Source organism: Ooceraea biroi, chromosome 4, assembly GCF_003672135.1.
Source record: "Ooceraea biroi isolate clonal line C1 chromosome 4, Obir_v5.4, whole genome shotgun sequence".
NCBI lineage: Eukaryota > Metazoa > Arthropoda > Insecta > Hymenoptera > Formicidae > Ooceraea > Ooceraea biroi.
The window spans coordinates 8,318,890-8,337,699 of record NC_039509.1 but is presented as its reverse complement, the minus strand read 5'-3'; the positions used below and the strand labels follow the sequence as shown (position 1 = coordinate 8,337,699).

Below are 18,810 nucleotides of genomic sequence, written 5' to 3'. Positions count from 1 at the left end.
GTTCCATCAAGTGATTCTCCAGGTCGCGTTCGGCAAAGATCACCCCATATATGGCCCCGCAAAATTGACCTTGACCTTCAAAATCAAGGTCAAATTTTTTTATTATCTTAAAAAATTCTTCTCGTAGAAAGGAAAAAAATTCTCAAAGGAACGATGGGTCAAAAGTTAGTCCTTCTACCTGAAAAAATGTTTTATTCGCGCGTGTCTAACGAGGAACATAGAGGACTGATCCGTTGGCTCCAATAGCTCTGAGCATTCGTGCTTGCTCACCAGCCTCTATGTGGTGACCGCCATTTCGCAAGCAAGCTCGCAGTCTCTCTTTCAGATTTTCCCTCACCCTGGCTAAGACATCTCCCTTTCGAGCCAATGTGGCCAACCCCTCATCAATTCGCTGTCTCAAATTGCGCGCCGACCTCACCGCTCTACCTGACCTATAGACGATGCCCTTAAGCGCTCCCCAAAAAAAGAAATCCAAAGGATTCAGGTCGGGAGAGCGTGGTGGCCACAAGTGTGGTGCAGGTCTGCGTCCTATCCACCGGGTTCCAAAGAATCGGTCAAGATAGGCTCGCACTTCCCTATCAAAATTTGGTGGTGCACCATCGTGCATAAAATAAATGTTATTGCATTGATGGCGAGGAATAAGTCTCCGCAATCGACGCAATAAATCACGTTGCAAGAATGCCAGATACCGGGCGCTGTTCAGCCGATTCGGCAAGTAAACCGGACCGACATAATTATTTCCGACAATTCCTGCCCACACATTAATAGCAAAACGCCCTTGATGAAAAGCTAATAAAAAAATTTGACATTGAAAATGACCTTGAAAGTTAATTTTGCGGCACCATGTTTATGATGCAATGTTGACGATCTCGACGAGTAGAATCGACTGGCGAAAGCTTGACCAATAATTTTTCCCCACCCTGTACTTTGCAAGACGAAGGACGACCTTAAATAAAAAATCGGGGTTGGGTTGGGTTAGGTTATTTTTAACTTAATCTTCTCATAATCTAAATAAAAGCATCCTACTTTGCATAGAAGTATTCAATTTTTTATAGAAACCTGTCATACCTCGTTTAAGGCGCCTCGTATACTTTTTCTGGTATTTGATGGTGAAAAGTGATCTTTCCATATTAGTCGCACAAAATCCTTTTAAGGGCTTTCATTTTGACCAAAAAGGAAGGTTTGTACCAAGTTTCATCGAAATCGGAGGTAAGTCGTTTTCGGAACATTATCCCTTATTTCATGTATGCAATAAAGTCATGTGTGCAATGTGTATGTGCGCAATAAAGCCATGTGTGCAATGTGTATGTGCGCAATATGCCATGTGCGCAATATGCATGGGTGCAATGAAGTTATGTGTACAAAATGATAATGCAACTTTCTTATTTCTTCTGTGCAATAAAGTCATGTGTGCAATATGTATGTGTACAATAAAGTCATGTGTGCAATATGTATGTGCGCAATAATGTCATGTGCGCAAACGTACATTCGTATTTTTAATTATTACATGTGTGCAATAGCGCTTGTAGGCAATCGCTCTGTATGCAATCGGAGCTGTCGGCAAAATGTTGTAGGCAAACGAAGCTGTAGGCAATTGGGAATGTAGGCAAACGGAGCCCTCTCGACACGACACTAATTATTTTCGATGTAGATTCACCACGTGAAAGTAGATCAAAATCGGTGAAGAGTCAACTGCGACCTCCCCCTTGTCAGACCATTATTTACCGAGTTATTAACAATTAAAGTTGTCTAATCAGACGGCGCACGGTCGAAGTACGCAGAGACGTAGCATGCTATGGAATAAATAAGAAATAAAAAACAATCAGAAATTGGGTACATTTCTGTATTTATTTTTATTTATTTCTTATTTATTCATTCATTTATTTGTCTATCGATTTATTGATTATTTGTTATAAGAAAATAAGAAAAATTAAAATAGAATTTTAACCAAGGAAAGATACGGTAAGCGTGAGGGATCCCATAGCATGCTATGCCTCTGCGTACTCCGACCGTGCGCCGTCTGATTAGACAACTTTAACTGTTAAGGGGAAGCTGGAGTGGCTAGTGAACTTTTTTGCAATAGCGCCACCATTTCGATGCAACTAAAAAAATAGTGACTGACATTACCGACAGAATTGCTGGCACATGCGGCAACATACTACACAAGCAAGCAACCGTGTGTACATACACGCTCGCTCGCTTGTATTGTATGTTGCCGGCGGCCTAAACTGATTATAGCTCCATCTCTTGTAAGATCCGGCATCTAATTTTGCACGAATTACTGCTCTTTTTTATCATCTGCATCTATTTGCATTTATGAAATTTTCATTAATGCAATCTTTTTGTCTAAGCTTTTAATCTTAGTTCCAATTACATAATATTAATCTTTAATGTTGTCCCTAGAGGGCGACAATCTTATTTGGCATATATAAGATTTTTTGTATTAAGTCAATATTGTTGTCAGGTGACAGCACTACATGTTAAGACAAAGTGCTATTTTTACTTTTATTTTGTTTTTCCTATAAAGACTGTCCTATTGACTGTCGCCCTCATCATTTTTCTGCGTACTTTAATCGTGTGAAAGACTTTTGCAAATTTGTAAAGCAAATTCAAAGGTATCTTTAAACAAAAAATATCGGTAATACAGACGACTCCAGCTTCCCCTTAATAACTCGGTAAATAATGGTCTGAGTCAAAAGCGGAAAAAGAACTTTTTATTCAATATTCAACCCCCTTTCACCCTCTGAAATATTAATGAAGAGTTATGGGACACCCCGTATAAGAGAATTATTTAAAAACTAAATTTAGCATTTAAAAATAATAATAATAAAAGTTTAGGTAAATATATGGTTTATTATTTGTCCTTGTTCTCTAGTTATAGCGACTGTTTTGCAATAATTCTCTAGTTATAGCAATTGTGTTGCTATAATAATAATTCTGTCAACAGACGGAATTAATTTATTTAAGCTTGCGGCACACGCTATGATTTTTTGTACTAGTTTTGTTAATTGAGTCGTTGCATACTGTTTAACGAAGTGCTCTGCGTGTTTCAATTATAAAAGTACTAAAAAGCTACTATAGTTTTGGTTTCACATGCGCAGATTATCTTATGTGTTGAATTAATATTTTGTGTCCAACCAAAACTCTTCTATGCGCCAATGTATAAATAGAACGAATTAGAAATGAAGCGACCAAACTGGCAAGAAACTTCTTTATTCACAAACTACGTTTCGACCATGCGGGTTGTGGTTCTTATCAAGTGACGATGTTACAAACTAAAAATAATAGTAGATGTTAAACAATACAAAAATTCACGCAAATTTACTCACAATAACATAAGAACTGGACTTTACAATATGAACATCCTAGGAGAGAGGACGTGTTACAAAGCACGTCTAGATCAAACAACCAAAAATGTCACACTAGCAAGTCCGCAAACACGAAGCAAACATCAATAAATACAAGTCAAGGGTGAAAAACATTGTCAATGTCAGATAAGACTGTCATATACGGAGTTCAAAGTTTTAGTATCATTCTGTAAATTAATTGTGTTGTCAAACAGTTTTATAAAAAACATTTCCGCAATTTATCTCTTACGTCAGTGCTTTTCTTTGTGCAACACGATCGGATTTGACTAATCAAAATCATGATTGCCAGAAAGATGATGTTCAGTCACTACGGAATAGTTATTCGAACTTCTATTAATGTTGCGTCTATGCTCACCAAAAACAATACTTTTTAAATAAATTTTTTAAGTACGACAATACACACAGAAAATAAGATACTTTCAACTAATTGGTATCGGAAATCGACTTTTTCCGGTCGTTATAATTTTTTCTCGAATCACCCTCTCAAATATAAAATTAACACTATTGTGAATTTAATTGACCATGCTATTTTATTGTCAAGCGTGTGTTTCTACAATGCAAATATTAAAATAGTAGAAGATATATTGCTTAATAATTGTTTCCCATTAAGTCTAATTAAAACAATAATTGGAAGGCATGTTAAAGTACTTAATGCACGTATTAATGGCAACGTGGAGACTTCCCGTGAGAGAGATAAAAAAACAATTCATCACTATACCTTACTGTAAGCCTTATAGTGACGAGATTTGTCGTATTATGCGTGAGAATAATTTTGAGATTTTATATACAATACCGAAAAAACTTGACTGTCTCATACGCAAAGGTAAAGATAGACTGGAACATAGCAAGCAGACCAACTTAGTGTATCGTATTAACTGTAATGATCGTAACGCAATGTATATAGGACAAACTAAAAGACGGCTTGAAACTAGAATTGGTCCTCTCTCCTAGGATGTTCATATTGTAAAGTCCAGTTCTTATGTTATTGTGAGTAAATTTGCGTGAAGTTTTGTATTGTTTAACATCTACTATTATTTTTAGTTTGTAACATCGTCACTTGATAAGGACCACAACCCGCATGGTCGAAACGTTTGTGAATAAAGAATTTTCTTGCCAGTTTAGTCGCTTCATTTCTAATTTGTTCTAATAGTTGTGTTTTTTCGTTGTAGCCAATATGTGGTCCAAATCTTTCTTTTATTTTGCTGCTTTCTTTTTTCTTTTTCTACAATGAAAAGAATAGTAACTGTTAATTTTCTTTTTGCAACTTCCACTAGGTGAAGAAGATATTCCCTACAAATATTATGGCATCCAAATCAAAGAAAATAAGTTTCATACACGCACAGGCACACACATCCATAAAATACATCCATACATACATACACGTATGTGTATCTTTCACCAATTAAATATATTTAATTCTTTCACGAAGTTTTTAAAGCTTAATAAAACAATACATATTCATTTAGTTGTACTTAAAATTTAATTGAAATTACTGTTTATTTATTATGAAATAATTAATAAACATTTTTAAGTTAAGTTTTATAATGATTAGAAAATCTATCCTTTTTAATTAATTATACATATTCAATTAATATTATCATAATTATAAATAAAATACATAATCATATTAATATAATAAAGAGGTAAAGTTTGTTTATTCCATTGTTCGGGGTAATCTCAGAAATTACTAAACCGATTTGAAAAAATCTTTCACTGGTGGATAGCTTAGATCTTCCTGAGTAACATAGGCTATGTGCAATCGTCTTGCAACTTCTAAAAATGTGCGCGTCATAAAAAAATACGTTCTTTATGCTTTATATTTTCCAAATATACCGAGCGCGCGAGGAACAAGCGTCAGCTAGTTACTTATATATAACTTTTGTCTTTATATTTATCCTCGTATTTATCTTATTGCATTTTTGTCGTAATATTGTCTGTAACTAGTAATAAAACACTAAGTATGAAATAGCACCGAATTTAGTAGCAAAACTAGCATACTAGCACCACACAGTACGCAATATTTCAAGTTGCGATGCCAGTATGACTGCTAGCAAAATATCTCGCATGCGATCTAGTACAAAATCGTATCGTATGCCGCAGGCTTTAGTTTTAACTAACTATTTACAAACAGTGCTCAATATCTTATACACAACGCTATCTTACAACTTCTACAAGTTATTTTAGTTCATTGCTTCGATAAGAAATTTATTAAATATCAAATCATTGGAATATATTTCGAATTGGTAATTGTTTGAAGTGATAATTGGAAGTTATTTTAATCTTTTAATATTTAACAAAGATTACACTTGGAGAATAACGACGATTTAGAATGTTTTGGGTAATAAAGAATTTTGCAAAAACAGTAATTGTTTCTATATTATATTCAACGAGTACAAGAACTTTCTAAAGTTTTCAATCCAAAATAATCTTTTATATTTGATTCTAAGCAGATGCTTACCCAAATATAGAACTTTTTATTCTTCATCGATGAAGTTGGATTTACACTTTTTTTATTCATAAGATAATAAACTTTCCAAACAGCTGAGTAATGTCAGAAGACGACATAATGACATAATCTAGTTTTACTCTATAAATGTTATTACATCGTCTTCTGACGTCATTTTGTTACTTGGATTACAAAAGAATTATCATTGGATTGAAAATCCACATACTGCTCTTCAATTAAAATATCAATAACAGCAACATAAGTGTATAGCTCTAATGTATAACCTAATAAGCGATAATTTAATTGGATCTGTTTTTCTCCAAGACAAATTAACAGGAACATTTCATGTTACTTTCTTAAATACATATTTGGATGAACTGCTTAAAGAAACTTCTATCTACTATCTAATACTATCTAGAACTAAATATCATACACCGCACGTTTGTACACCGCGGACGCGTGTGCGTGTGCGTGTGTATGTTAAGATGGATCTTAACTATGTTTGATGAAAAATCTTTTTTAAGGTTTTTTTGAACGCCTCTTAAAGTCGTTTCAGAGAAATAAAAAATCGTGCGTTTTATTTATAAAATGTCAAGCTCAATCGGATAACGTGATACAATTTTAGTAAAGGTAAAATATACATAATTTTTTTCCGGAAAAGTGAGAAAATCTGATAGAAAAATTTTGAAGATGAAATGTTTTTATTTATAAACATTGATATTTAACTGTATTTACTAAGCACATGAGGAAAATAACAGAGATGAAAATACTATGTGAACATAATCTTACAAATTTTAGTAAGGATAGATTTCTGGATACTGAGCTTTATGATGTGACACGATTTGAAGAATAAATTGTTTTTTCCTCTTCATTTCTCGATAAAACCTGATTAAAGTTATGCATAAGTTTAACTCCTCATTCTGCTGTATTTACGACTTGAACAATTTCTATCCCGATTTTAAAACTATTTCATTTGCCGACATAGTAGGATATTTCTTGATGAAGTCCATCAGTATTAAAAATTGTTCAATTGTTATGATATTAAATACTCATTCCTCGGTACATTTTTTATATTTATTCTTTTTATTGATTCGAAATGCCATTATTATTGAATTTCAATGACTCTACTATTCCTTTCTTTGTTTCAATTGTAATATGTTTATTAAAAAATCCCTGCACTGCTGTTTCTGGTACCAAATATCACAAATGATTGCAAAGTGATTGTGTAATATGATACGGCTTATATTTTTATTACGTTTATAATATCTGTAAAGATTTTTTAAAATTTGCAAATCTTTTGTTTTAATTAGAGCTTAATTTCATACTTTAACATGTAATATCGAATTATTAAAACTTAAAAACTTCAAGTTATGTGCCAAGTCTTTCCATTACCACTCACTTTATGTGCAATTTTTTTCACCAAATGGAACAACTTTAAGAGATGTCATGAAACAAATTTAATAATTAAGAAATAAAATCTATATGTGTACATATATAAACATTATTTATTAGGATCAAAGACATTACTCCGTTTGCAATTTAATTTCTTCGAATATATTAATAAATCAATATCTTTCTAAAGCTAATTATAATTTCCAATTATCATAAATCTTTTAAGTGTTACTTTCCTTAAAAAACTGTAATCTCGAAAATTACTAACTGGCAATCTTTTAACAATAGTTAAAGTTACTTTAACTTTCATTATTGTAAAATGTTCAAAATGTTATAATACATTTATTTTACACATACACAAGAGATACTCACCTTATTCCTAAGCTTAAAAGAATTTTAAGTTTTTGATTAAGTTTTCTTATTCAAATATCGTTATAGATTTCAAGTTTAACATAAATTATGTATAGTTAAAATTTATCTTTTTATAATCCCACAACTTATTTTAATAAAATAAATTCTTGTAAAATTGCCATAATAAACATGCTAAATAAATAAAAATCCATTATTTTCTATATTAAAAGTCTACTCAAGTATACCTAAGAATTAATTGGTTCGCTTGCTCTTCTTTCTGTTGTGAATGTAACATTATTGCTGTCAATGATAATGGACCTACAATTCCAGTTAGAAATGTTATTTCATGTCTGCTTTTGAATTCTGCAATACATTTTTCTAATAGTTCCATTGCTTTCTATGAAAAGAGAGTTACATTAGTGTAAAACATAATTTTAAATTGCAAGGAGATATATTATTAAGTTCTATAAATATATAAATTCTTATACATACTGTGACATATGCAGAATTGTTATAATATTTCCCATAATGGTAAAATATATATGCAATTCCTGCTAATCCAGTGTACGTTGAATAGTCATTGTTACTGTACCATATTTTATCATTTTTTTCTAATATTTTCATGAATTCATTGATTTTTGATGTCAATAGCGATTTAAAATTATCATCAATCTGGAATATAAGTTTCTTAGTAAATAATTATAATGTTATATGTAATGTGTGTAAGTGTGTATATGTTAATAATAATAATAATATATATAATTATTTAAATTATTATTTAAAGTAACAAATAGAGATTAAGATAGAAATGACATAACATTTCTTCTGACTGTTTCTTCTTTGATAAATAGCTATATGATCATATTATCTATATCTATACTCTGTATACTCTATATACTATTATATAAATTTGAAAGTGCATATTTTGAAATGCGTTTTCTCCATAAACATGAACTGCATCCACAAGTGTGTTATATCACTTTGTTCGTCTTGACAAGTAGAAGGTCTTAACGTCTTTAGTTTTTTAAATAATTCTTTTTAGAGGAAATAATCTATCTATACTATTATATATCTATACCTTCTACAAGGTAATTAAACACTGTTTAATGCAAACTGTACCGGGCAAGGCCGGGCATTAAAGCTAGTAATATTATAAAAGTAAGTGAGATAACATTATCTTTTGGGGATGAAAGTATATAATTAAATTAAGTCATAAAGAGCTCGCCAATTTCTGTAGAGTAAATAACGGCACCGAGCGTAGCTGGATGTAAATTGCTTATTTATTACTTTTCCAAATATAATCAATATATCAGACGTTTCGGTCACAGCATTGGACCATTCTCAATGTGGTAAAAATATTTTTAATCCATAACTCCTGTTACAATAAAGACTGGTCTCTGAGATGATTAATATTAAAAGACAGTCCAATCCACTCAACTTACAAAGCGATACCTTGTCTTTACCGGAGGTTTATTTTCCTGTTTTAAACCTGTTTCCTTCTCAGTAACCTTGATTGCCTATTTTTCTGCTTGTTTTTGATATCGACCTTAGCTCCGTTCCGATGATCTCAGTCACGATTATAACATCAGAAGAGCATGACAAAGATTTTTTACTTGTTTTACTTTCTGGACTATTTTTGACTTTGGTTTTGACTTACATAATTATGGGCTAAACTGTGTTATGTTAGTATTATTGCTTGTTGACTTTTTGATTTCTTTAAGATAATTTATGTGTGCATTCGATGTTCCTAATCTGTGACAGGATCATGCTGGTTTTTCTCAGAATGTTTTGTGACTCTCTTGAATGCGCTAAATTTTTACAAGATCTTGCGAATTTTACAATCCGTGGTGTGCCTTTTTTGGTTTTTTTGTGTGATGTATCGATGTTTAATCATTTATTTAATGCGATATTTATATATTGTGTCTTTATTGTAACAGGATTTATGGATTACAAATTTTTTTTACCATATTGAGATGGTCCAATGCTGTGACCGAAACGTCTGATATATTGATTATATTTTGGAAAAGTAATAAATAAACAATTTACATCCAGCTACGCTCGGTGCCGTTATTTACTATATATTATTAAATCTATTAATTTTTTTGGTCTTAAACTTTTTGACAGTAGTGTATAGAGGTTATGTTAACAGAGATATTGGTCAAATAGCTGCTTTTGGTAATTAACCTGGGGAGCTAACTTACCAAAAGTGCATTCACAAATGAAAGTAGAAAAACATCGAAAGATATCGTGTCAGTATGATACCAAGAAAAATCGAATGATGTATCGAGTTTAAATTTACATGCGTCGTCTTCAAAGTTCTATGACGAGTTAACTCGTCATACGCACTGGAAATACATTTTCCAATGACGAGTTAATCCCCAGTTAAAAGGTTAATATTCCAAGTGCTTCAAAACTCTTTCTTTCTTTTTGACAGAAAAAAGGGTGAAAAGTTCTGAAGCATTCGTAGCGCTAAGTAGATTACATTATTTAAGTGAGAACTTATAATTTTTAATTCGTATTCGTTATTACGATAGTTTTTTGCACTACAGTTCCTCTTCAGTTTATCTCTTCACTTATTGAATGACACGTATAAAAAGTTAAGTCATACCGTATTATTATCAATGTCGACTATATTATAACCAGTAACACTGGAATAATCCATAAATGGATTTTTATAATACCGATTAGTATCCATAATTATACAACTTTCGCACTTCGTATTTTATAATTTTAACGCGTAGTACTCAGACAGACCGGATAGATCAGTAGTGCGGACTACTGTGATCGATGATGTAAGAATGATGATGATATCACGCATGGTGGAAGAAAACAAGGTGTGCTCATACTCTAGACGAATTTCGTACGGTTCTGCGCAGATGCCAGATACGGCCATTTTATAATGTATAAACATGAAAAAAATCAATTTTTATTATTGTACAAGATAAAAATTAAATTTGTTTTGTTATTCTAAGTACATATAATTAAGTAAAAACACAAAAATAAGTAAATAAAACAATAATATAATTTCGAATTCAAATTGTCGTGGCAAGATGGCAGAATTTGGCATCAATTCTCATTGGCTATTGATGAAAGATATTACATGTGTATGAGCACACCTTGTTTTCTTTCACCATGGTACCACGGTATAGGCGGGAGCACAGACTTTTGCATAACGCATAACGCATAACGCATAACGCATAAAGCATAAGGAAATAAATCAATCAGAATTTTCCATTTTCATACCCGGGAGGGAAATGGAGGATTTCTATAAGAATTGGAACGTTTCTCAGAATAACTCAGAAAATCTGAGAAATTATTACTATTTTTTAGAAATTTTAATACATAGAGATACTGAAATATTTTGAAAATTCTCATCCACTTATTTATGAAATATTCTGAGAAATCAACAATATTTTTCAGAATTTTTTAGAAATAATTGGATGAGAATTTTCAGAATATTTTATTATATCTATGTATGAAAATGTATGAGAAATGTTAATAAATTTTTAGAATTTCTTAGATTGTTTGAGTTATTCTGAGAAACGTTTCAATTCTTATAGAAAATTTGAGAAATCCTGAGAAAATCAGAGAAAGTTTTCTATCAGGGAAATTTGAAAGAAACAACATAATTTTGATATTTTGAAGAAAACAATATAGTTGTATTGATATCCATAATGCTCTTTTTCGGAATTTGTTGGCAAAGTTGCCATATAAAGTCCTTTTTATCTTTGTTTGTACAACCTCGTATGCAACATCCATTTTGCATATTTTTACACTAATAAGATTATATTGAAGGAAGGTTATATACTCTTCATAGATAGAGACTCTACTAGCAGAGAGGAACTTGAAAGCGGCCACGCCGCCGTTTTACTTAATACCGTTTTACCCACAGACTTCTATATATTACTAAACTACTAACTCCCCTCATTTCGCTTATGTAAAATGTCCTCGAAAAGTATGTACAAAGTAATCCATTGTGCGCAAGCGCGTCACGTGACCATCCCCTCTACATGCTGCGTATGCTGCTTTTATTATACAAACCGCTGTAAAATACTAAAATATATATATGTAAGCATAAAATAATTGTGTTTATGTCTTTTCTTTATAAAAAAATATATATTTATTTCACGTTGTTCATCAGTTACACTTATTTCTTATGACACACATGTTTTGTACATTATATATTGTTTAGAAACTATTAATTATTATATATTATCACATATATATTCACATATATATTCACATATTCACATTAATATATTCACATATATTAATTTATCTAATCAAACTTAACCTCATCGAATAATCTTTATGTATTCACAACATACATCGCTATGCGCATGCGCAGAATGGATTACTTTATATAGTTGCTTTGTACATACTGGCCCATACAAGGTCCGTAGATGAACAGAAGACAATAGAGAAGGTCTTCGCATGGACGCCATTTTGGATCCACGAAGTGAGACAAATATATATTATTTGTCTCACTCTAATGTTTGGCACTCTAACTTACTGCACCAATACATTTAACCCTTAGCTGGCACACTTCATCAGAATCACATAGCTGGCACACTGGGCCGTTTCAGACCCCAACCACTAAAATGCTTGCTACGAGGAAGCTATTGATTTTTTTCACTTGAAAAAATTCTAAGATAGTCTTCGAATGTTGTTTTAATAAATGTCCATAGGTTATTTTGATAAAATGTAATATTGAGTATGAAAAAATTGGAGAACGTAGAAAAAACCAAAAAATGACTATTTTCACTCAAAACTTCATAACTCTTCCATTTTTGCATATTAAGAGCTAAAAATGTAACTTGACACTCTTAAGATACAACACTTTAAGGAAAAAAATGATTTGATAGTGGTCGTTTCAAAAAAGATATTTATTTGGAGAGTTGAAGAGACGAATTTCAGCCAAAAAAGTACTACTTATTTTTTCAAAATATACTTGTTTATTTATTAGATATAAGTAAATTGTACTCAATTAATGTAGAAAAATGAATGAATAATATCAAAAAGGACTATATATAAAAGGATATAATTGTAAAAAATATAAAAATAATAATAATATATAATAATCAGAATCTTCTTCATAGTGTTCAGAATCATTTCTAGCATCTTCATCAGAGGGATTTTCGTCCAAATTATTCTTACGATCCTCCTCGAGTAGCTGCTGGCGTATGGGTCGAGGCCGTAACTGATACGCCATTTAATAAAACCGAAATAATATTATACGCTCTTGAAAAAAAAATTAAACATCATACAACATGATGATCTTACCTTTTTCTACACACTAATGACGAAAACCAATGAAAAACTTCAGAAAAAATATCTTCGAATAATTATAGCTGGCACACTGGGGTCCCTGATGACCCCGGTCCGTTTCACTCGACTGTCACAGCTACAGTAACACTTTTAGGAGTACGCTCTATACTCCAGGAGGAAGAGCGTTTCGTCCTAACAAGAGATGGTACCACAAGTACCATTTTCGTACTATAGGGGGACTTAAATTGAAGCTGAACTAGGCTGGTTTAATACCCCACAGTGCCAGCTAAGGATTAAGTGCACCACTACATTTAATGCAAACAATATCTGTACGATAGTGGCCGTCATATTGGGGCCAATGTTATGAAGTGAGTGCGAAGACCTCTATACTATCTCCCCTTCATCTACGGACCTTGGGCCCATATTCAGAACGTGCTTCTAAAGATGTTAGCGCGCTTTTTTGTCGTTATATCTTTATCCTTCATTAGGCATAAAACAAGGATAGAACGACAAAAAGCGCGCTAATATTTTTAGAAGCGCGTTCTGAATATGGGTCATCGAGTTAGCAGTCTAGTAATATATAGAAGTCTGTGGTTTTACCAGAGAGAGGCCCTAGAAGTAGGAGTCTGGACCATAGATATATAAAGATAGACTGCTTATGAGGTAGTGGGGGGTGTCCTCCACAAAGAAAAGGATAGCACGAATTTATTTGGTTATCTGTCTTTCTCTAGTAGGTATGGTCTGCGCACCAGTATGCGCGGTATAGTAACCTCAAAACTTAGCGAAGTGTGCGATGTGTGCACGTGCGTTTCAAAAGAGCAAAGAGCAAGATAATTTTATAAATCATCATGGTTTTATCTTGTTGTGTGTGCGGTGCAGAGTATAAAATGAATGCATATCGATCGTTTCATACGTAAGTAATTGAAATATTTTGAGATACGTAATAATTGTTTCATACAATATAATTAGCTTGAAAATAATGTCTGTGATAATTTTGTAGAAAATATGACAGCAATATTTACATATTCAAATATATCTTTAGTAATGTGCAAAAGAATGAGCTACAGAATGTTAAAGAAAATAATAGCTTAGTTTATATCGATCGCATATCATTTAGCATATTTGAACTGATCATGCAATGACTATATGAATTTACTAGTTATTTACTATTTGATACGTATATTAAACAATCGGTGTAAATTCGCCAATATGTATATTACTGAATAAAAACATCTATCTATAATATCTATAATATCTATAATAAATATATAAACTTTAGCTTTAATTTTTCTATAAAATTTGTATAAACTTTTGTAAAAACTGAATATTATATTATGGATTTAAACAAAAAGAAATTAATAATCAAAATAATATGCAAACTAATCTAATTGGATATAAATACATTTTTCCAGTTTTCCCAAAAATGAAGTTAAAAAAGCAAAATGATTTTTAGCTATTGGAAAAGAAGTAATGTACAAAAATGCTGTTGCTTGCAGTGATCATTTTATAATGAGCGACTTTATCTCTATAACAGGATGTTTATTGTCACGAAGGCGATTAAAAAGAGACGCAGTTCCTTCAATTTTGCAAATGTAAGATCAGCAAAAGATAATATCACAAAACTTAGATATGATTCTGTCCTGATTATATATAATTGTTGTTTATTTTACTTCAGGAATTCACAAACAGATCAAACAAATTTGCACACGAGTATGGAATCACCAAAAATTGTCGAGTGAGTACACTCAGTAAAACGTGTTGAATATTATGACTACAATATATGGTTCTGTCCTTATTGTACATATAATTGTTTTTTATTTTACCTCAGGAATTCACAAGCAGATCAAACAAATTTGCACACGAGTATGGAATCATCAGAAATTATCGAGTGAGTACATTCAGTAAAACGCGTTAAATATTTGGACTATAATATGGTTCTGTCCCTATTGTACACATAATTGTTTTATTTTACTTTAGGAATTCACAGTCAGATCATATAAATGACATGAATAAAACAAAGAAAAGGTAAAATAACATTTTTTTCTTTCTTTATTATTCTTTTTACTTTTTATTACTTTTTTACTTTATTCTGTATTGCTTTTTTTATAAACCTTATTATATAATTTTATTCAAGGAAACTGACTACATCTTTGCTGTCACGCAAAAGGTTTAAAGTCACTATAAATAATCAATCAGAATGGCTTTCAAGGAACGATTGTACATCGCAGAAAAGTTGGGAGAAATTTTTATACTTCGTGCAAAGTACGAGAATGCACAAAAATACTGTATTACATAGAGATAGACGAATGAAAAAACGTACGATACGGAATATTCCAGCATATTCCGGTTCCACGCGTTCCTGTGGAACAAATCGCTATGATTGGACGCTTTTAATACAAGAGACCAATCATAGTCGAAGCACTTCTACATAAGCAGATCTTGTAAAGCTGTCATTTAAGAGATGTGCATTATTCATACAAAGTTTATAAAATATATATCATTGCGTGAAGTGTTATATTCTGATGTTTTAAACATGAGGTACGTATCAATTTATGTGTAATTAAATTTTTTATTTATATTTCTCAATAGTTATCACTTTTATATACAGATTATCCATAATATTCATAACTTAACCTAAAATTGTGAATGAAATACCAATCTGATTTTTTACAGTTCTTGCGAAAAGGAATTTAAAAAAGGAAAAAAACGGAAGAGAACACAAAATACCTCAAAAGAACAATACGAACTCTATTTGTCATTTTTGGAAAACGATTACGCCTTTAGAAGCGGAACAATAAATCCCACTTTGAGCGATAATTATATTCCTCAAAAATAGGAAGAGCGTTTAATTTATCAAATAAATTAAACGCAATAGGTGATGGTCCAAACTTAACTCCTGATGAATGGAAAAAAGTAAGTTATGTTTATATATAGTACATATAATTCTATTTTAATAATTGTCTTAAATTTATAATATCCTGTATATTGTAGAGATTTACTGATTGGAAATATGCTACCCGTATAAAATATAGAAAGAAATGTCAGCATAGATCTCAAACAGGCTCTGGTCCCCAATCAGACATAACTCTGAGTGAACTTGAAGAACGTGCGCTGTCTGCGTGGGGTAAAATTGTTGTTACTGGTAACAATGATGTCACGCAATATGAAGGATTGGAAGTTACATCGAATATTAACACTGATGGGACTAATATGGACAATACTATTTGTGATAATATAGAAAATATTACCACAGATAATACTGCAGCGAATATAAATATACAGTATATAGAAGATGATAACTTAACATATAATGTCAAAGATAGCATAATACTCACAGATGAGAATGCAGAAAATTTATTCAATGAAAGCGTCTCCCAAAATAATCCTACCATTAATATAGAAACAGTTTCGAAAGAAATAACTACAAAAACTCCCAAGAGCGGTACCACTATGACTTCAAAAAAAAGGTATTCAGTTCCCAGAGTAAAACCATTATCGGTACTGACAGAAAAATTGCTTGAGAGTAATGTTGAATCGTCAAAAACTATGTCTGAATTTAATAATATTTTTAAACAATTTACGGAGAATTATATTAATATTTTAAAAAAGAACTTGGAATACAAGAAGAATAAATTAGATTTTACAATTGCGAAATTTAAATTACTTAATCCAGGATTTGAATCCATTGATAAAAACATGTAATTTATTAATCATTAACAGCGCTTAGAGTTAGATTATTCCTTTTTTCATTATTGTTCTTTTTCAAAGATTAGCTAAACTGTTTGATTTTTAAGTATACTTTATTTCATTTGACTGTAATATCAGATGTGCAATCACATTGTTTTAACTTAACGTTCATTACAATAAAAGTATTATTTATTTTTTGTATATACAATGTTTATTTGTTAATACAAATGACGACAGACATTATTTATTTTTTGTATATACAATACATGTACAATGTTTATTGTAAGCACAAATGATAAAATAAATATTACTTATAAATTATTTCGTATGTACGCTATTCTAGCTACTCTTCCTAAATTATATGCATCATTGCCTGCATCTAGAACGAAAAATTTATTTAAAATACAAGTTTCTAGTACTATATAAATATAAAATACGTTATTTTCATTATTATTTCATTTTTACCTCCAGCGTTATTATCAAACAAATTAACAGGATCTCTGTACTCAATATCGTCCTCAGGTAATATTAATCCTGCATTTAATGCAATGTTATGGAGCACACAACCAGTATAAATAATATTTGTCGCTCGAGTAGGATGATATAACAATGTTCTATGTCTAGAAAGGCATCTAAAACGTCCTTTTAAAATGCCGTTAATCCTTTCAATAACGTTTCGAACAGAAGTTAATTCCGTGTAGAATCTTGCTTCGGGAGTATTTTCATTTGGATTCCCGAATGGAGTAAACAACCATAGTTCTAATGGGTAACCGCTGTCTCCTGAAAAAAAGAAATACGTGTCATGTTTTATATTAATACATATATTTTAACTATACACTATATTTTACCTAATATTTTAACTAAAACGTTATATATTATATAAATTTTCCAATTAAATGTGTTTGTTGATCTCCATCCTCATAATTTTGTTTTAAAAAACGTCTAATGCTGCTCATTTGCCATATCGCAGCATCATGGACCGAACCAGGGAACCGTGCAGAACACCCGATAATTTCACAATTTGAATCACAAATCTGAAAAATTTATATTTTATTATACGTATAATAAAATCACACATGAAAAGAATGTAAATAAATAAGTACCAGCATCACATTTATAGAATGTTTTCCTTTCCTGTTAATATATACAAACGGTGGATGATCTTCATCAGCAACAGGTGGAGATATGGATCTCAACGTGTGTTCCGTCAATTGCACCCAAAACACCACGGCATCCCCACTTTTCATAGAATCTAAAATATCGATTTATGCATATACTTGTATATTTATAAAAAGATAATAATGTATTATGTATACATCATCATTATACATACCCTTGCTTAATTGCATTTTGTTCTTCTCGAATTAAAGGAAATTTAACATATTGTGGTAGTAGATATGTTGCAATTAAACTGCATATTTCGTGTATAATTCGACTCACAGAAGTTTGACTTACAAGGAAGGTATCCCAGGTGTCCCTCTCCGATTTTAATGAAACTTGGTGGGTTTGTAGAGGGGGTCAAAATATTCGATCCGTGTTTTTTTTATTGGCAACGAAACATGTTTAAGGGGTGAAATCAACCCTCGAAAATCGATGAAATTTTCGTTTTTCGGCTATAACTTCTGAACGAAGCATGATAGCGCAATTTTGTAAATATACAAGATGTACAGAATTTCAAAAGCTATCTACCGACATTAAACTTAATTTTTTTGCATAAAAAAATTTTTGCATAAAAAATACGAGTTCTAGAACTCAACTTTTTTTATTTTTCCACTAATAAACATGAAATTTTTTCTAGTGGAGAGGTTTTATTTATAAGAAAACGTGTAATAATGCATTTTTGTTTCTACATGTTAGAAAAAATCGAAAATATATTTTAACTATGCATGAGTAGCGAACTTGCAAGCTGCAGTGGCGCCGCACGCCGACCATGTTGCGCGTATTATCATTAGCGAATACGAATTCGCTGTGTGCATTAGTTGCGTGATGGTCAAGTTATTAAACGGTGGAATATTCGAAAAGGCGAAAAAAATTAAACCAAGATATAGAGTAATTGAAATTCAATACGCAATAAAGCTATAGGTGGCCAATAAAGACATTCATCACGGCGGAATTCACTATGGCATAATAATATGTTTTTTAGATGCATATTTTAATCGCGACACTGGCAATAATCTGATGGTCGAATATATATTTTTTTATTTTTTTTATATCCGACCATCAGATATTGCCAATGTCGCGATTAAAATATGCATCTGAAATTTAGAACTCCCTGGCGAAGAAAAGATTTCTTGTTAA

The 18,810-nt window shown here is 31.4% G+C and overlaps 4 protein-coding genes across 9 annotated transcripts in view; 1 reads left to right on the top strand and 3 right to left on the bottom strand.

Moving 5' to 3' along the window:
* LOC105280645 (lanC-like protein 2) overlaps positions 1-10,393 on the bottom strand; it is a 115,842-nt gene extending 105,449 nt beyond the window's left edge. For 3 of the 5 annotated variants that reach the window (XM_026969398.1, XM_026969400.1, XM_026969399.1), the window contains exons 1-3: positions 10,166-10,389; positions 8,050-8,229; positions 7,803-7,954 (exon numbers count right to left, since the gene is read on the bottom strand). In XM_026969398.1, coding sequence (XP_026825199.1) covers positions 7,803-7,954; positions 8,050-8,229; positions 10,166-10,252 — 419 coding nt within the window. In that variant the 5' untranslated portion in view covers positions 10,253-10,389. Of the gene's footprint in view, positions 1-7,802; positions 7,955-8,049; positions 8,230-9,758 lie in introns of all 5 variants that reach the window. The other 2 variants (XM_026969401.1, XM_026969402.1) reach the window with 2 other exon arrangements.
* A 3,188-nt stretch (positions 10,394-13,581) lies between these two features.
* Positions 13,582-16,831, top strand: LOC105281282. 2 transcript variants are annotated; one of them, XM_011342368.3, is made up of 8 exons: positions 13,582-13,738; positions 14,360-14,417; positions 14,501-14,560; positions 14,654-14,713; positions 14,803-14,850; positions 14,960-15,363; positions 15,499-15,738; positions 15,817-16,831. In XM_011342368.3, exons 1-6 carry the CDS (start codon positions 13,717-13,719, stop codon positions 15,255-15,257), a joined length of 546 nt encoding a protein of 181 aa, XP_011340670.1. In that variant the 5' UTR covers positions 13,582-13,716; the 3' UTR covers positions 15,258-15,363; positions 15,499-15,738; positions 15,817-16,831. The 2 variants fall into 2 exon arrangements, with proteins under 2 accessions (XP_011340670.1, XP_011340669.1); XM_011342367.3 differs by having other exon boundaries at positions 13,596-13,738; positions 14,238-14,417.
* Positions 16,607-17,338, bottom strand: LOC113561785 (putative nuclease HARBI1; the record flags this gene model as incomplete). Its single annotated transcript, XM_026968979.1, has 2 exons — positions 16,607-16,891; positions 16,978-17,338. Coding segments are annotated over 2 exons (429 nt in total), but the record flags the coding sequence as incomplete, so codon positions are not given.
* LOC105281281 (putative nuclease HARBI1) lies at positions 17,235-17,987 on the bottom strand. Its single transcript, XM_011342366.2, has 2 exons — positions 17,616-17,987; positions 17,235-17,546 (listed from the first exon to the last, which is right to left on the bottom strand). The coding sequence occupies exons 1-2, from the start codon at positions 17,757-17,759 to the stop codon at positions 17,388-17,390; spliced, it is 303 nt and encodes a 100-aa protein (XP_011340668.1). The 5' UTR covers positions 17,760-17,987; the 3' UTR covers positions 17,235-17,387.
* Positions 17,988-18,810: the final 823 nt, after the last annotated feature.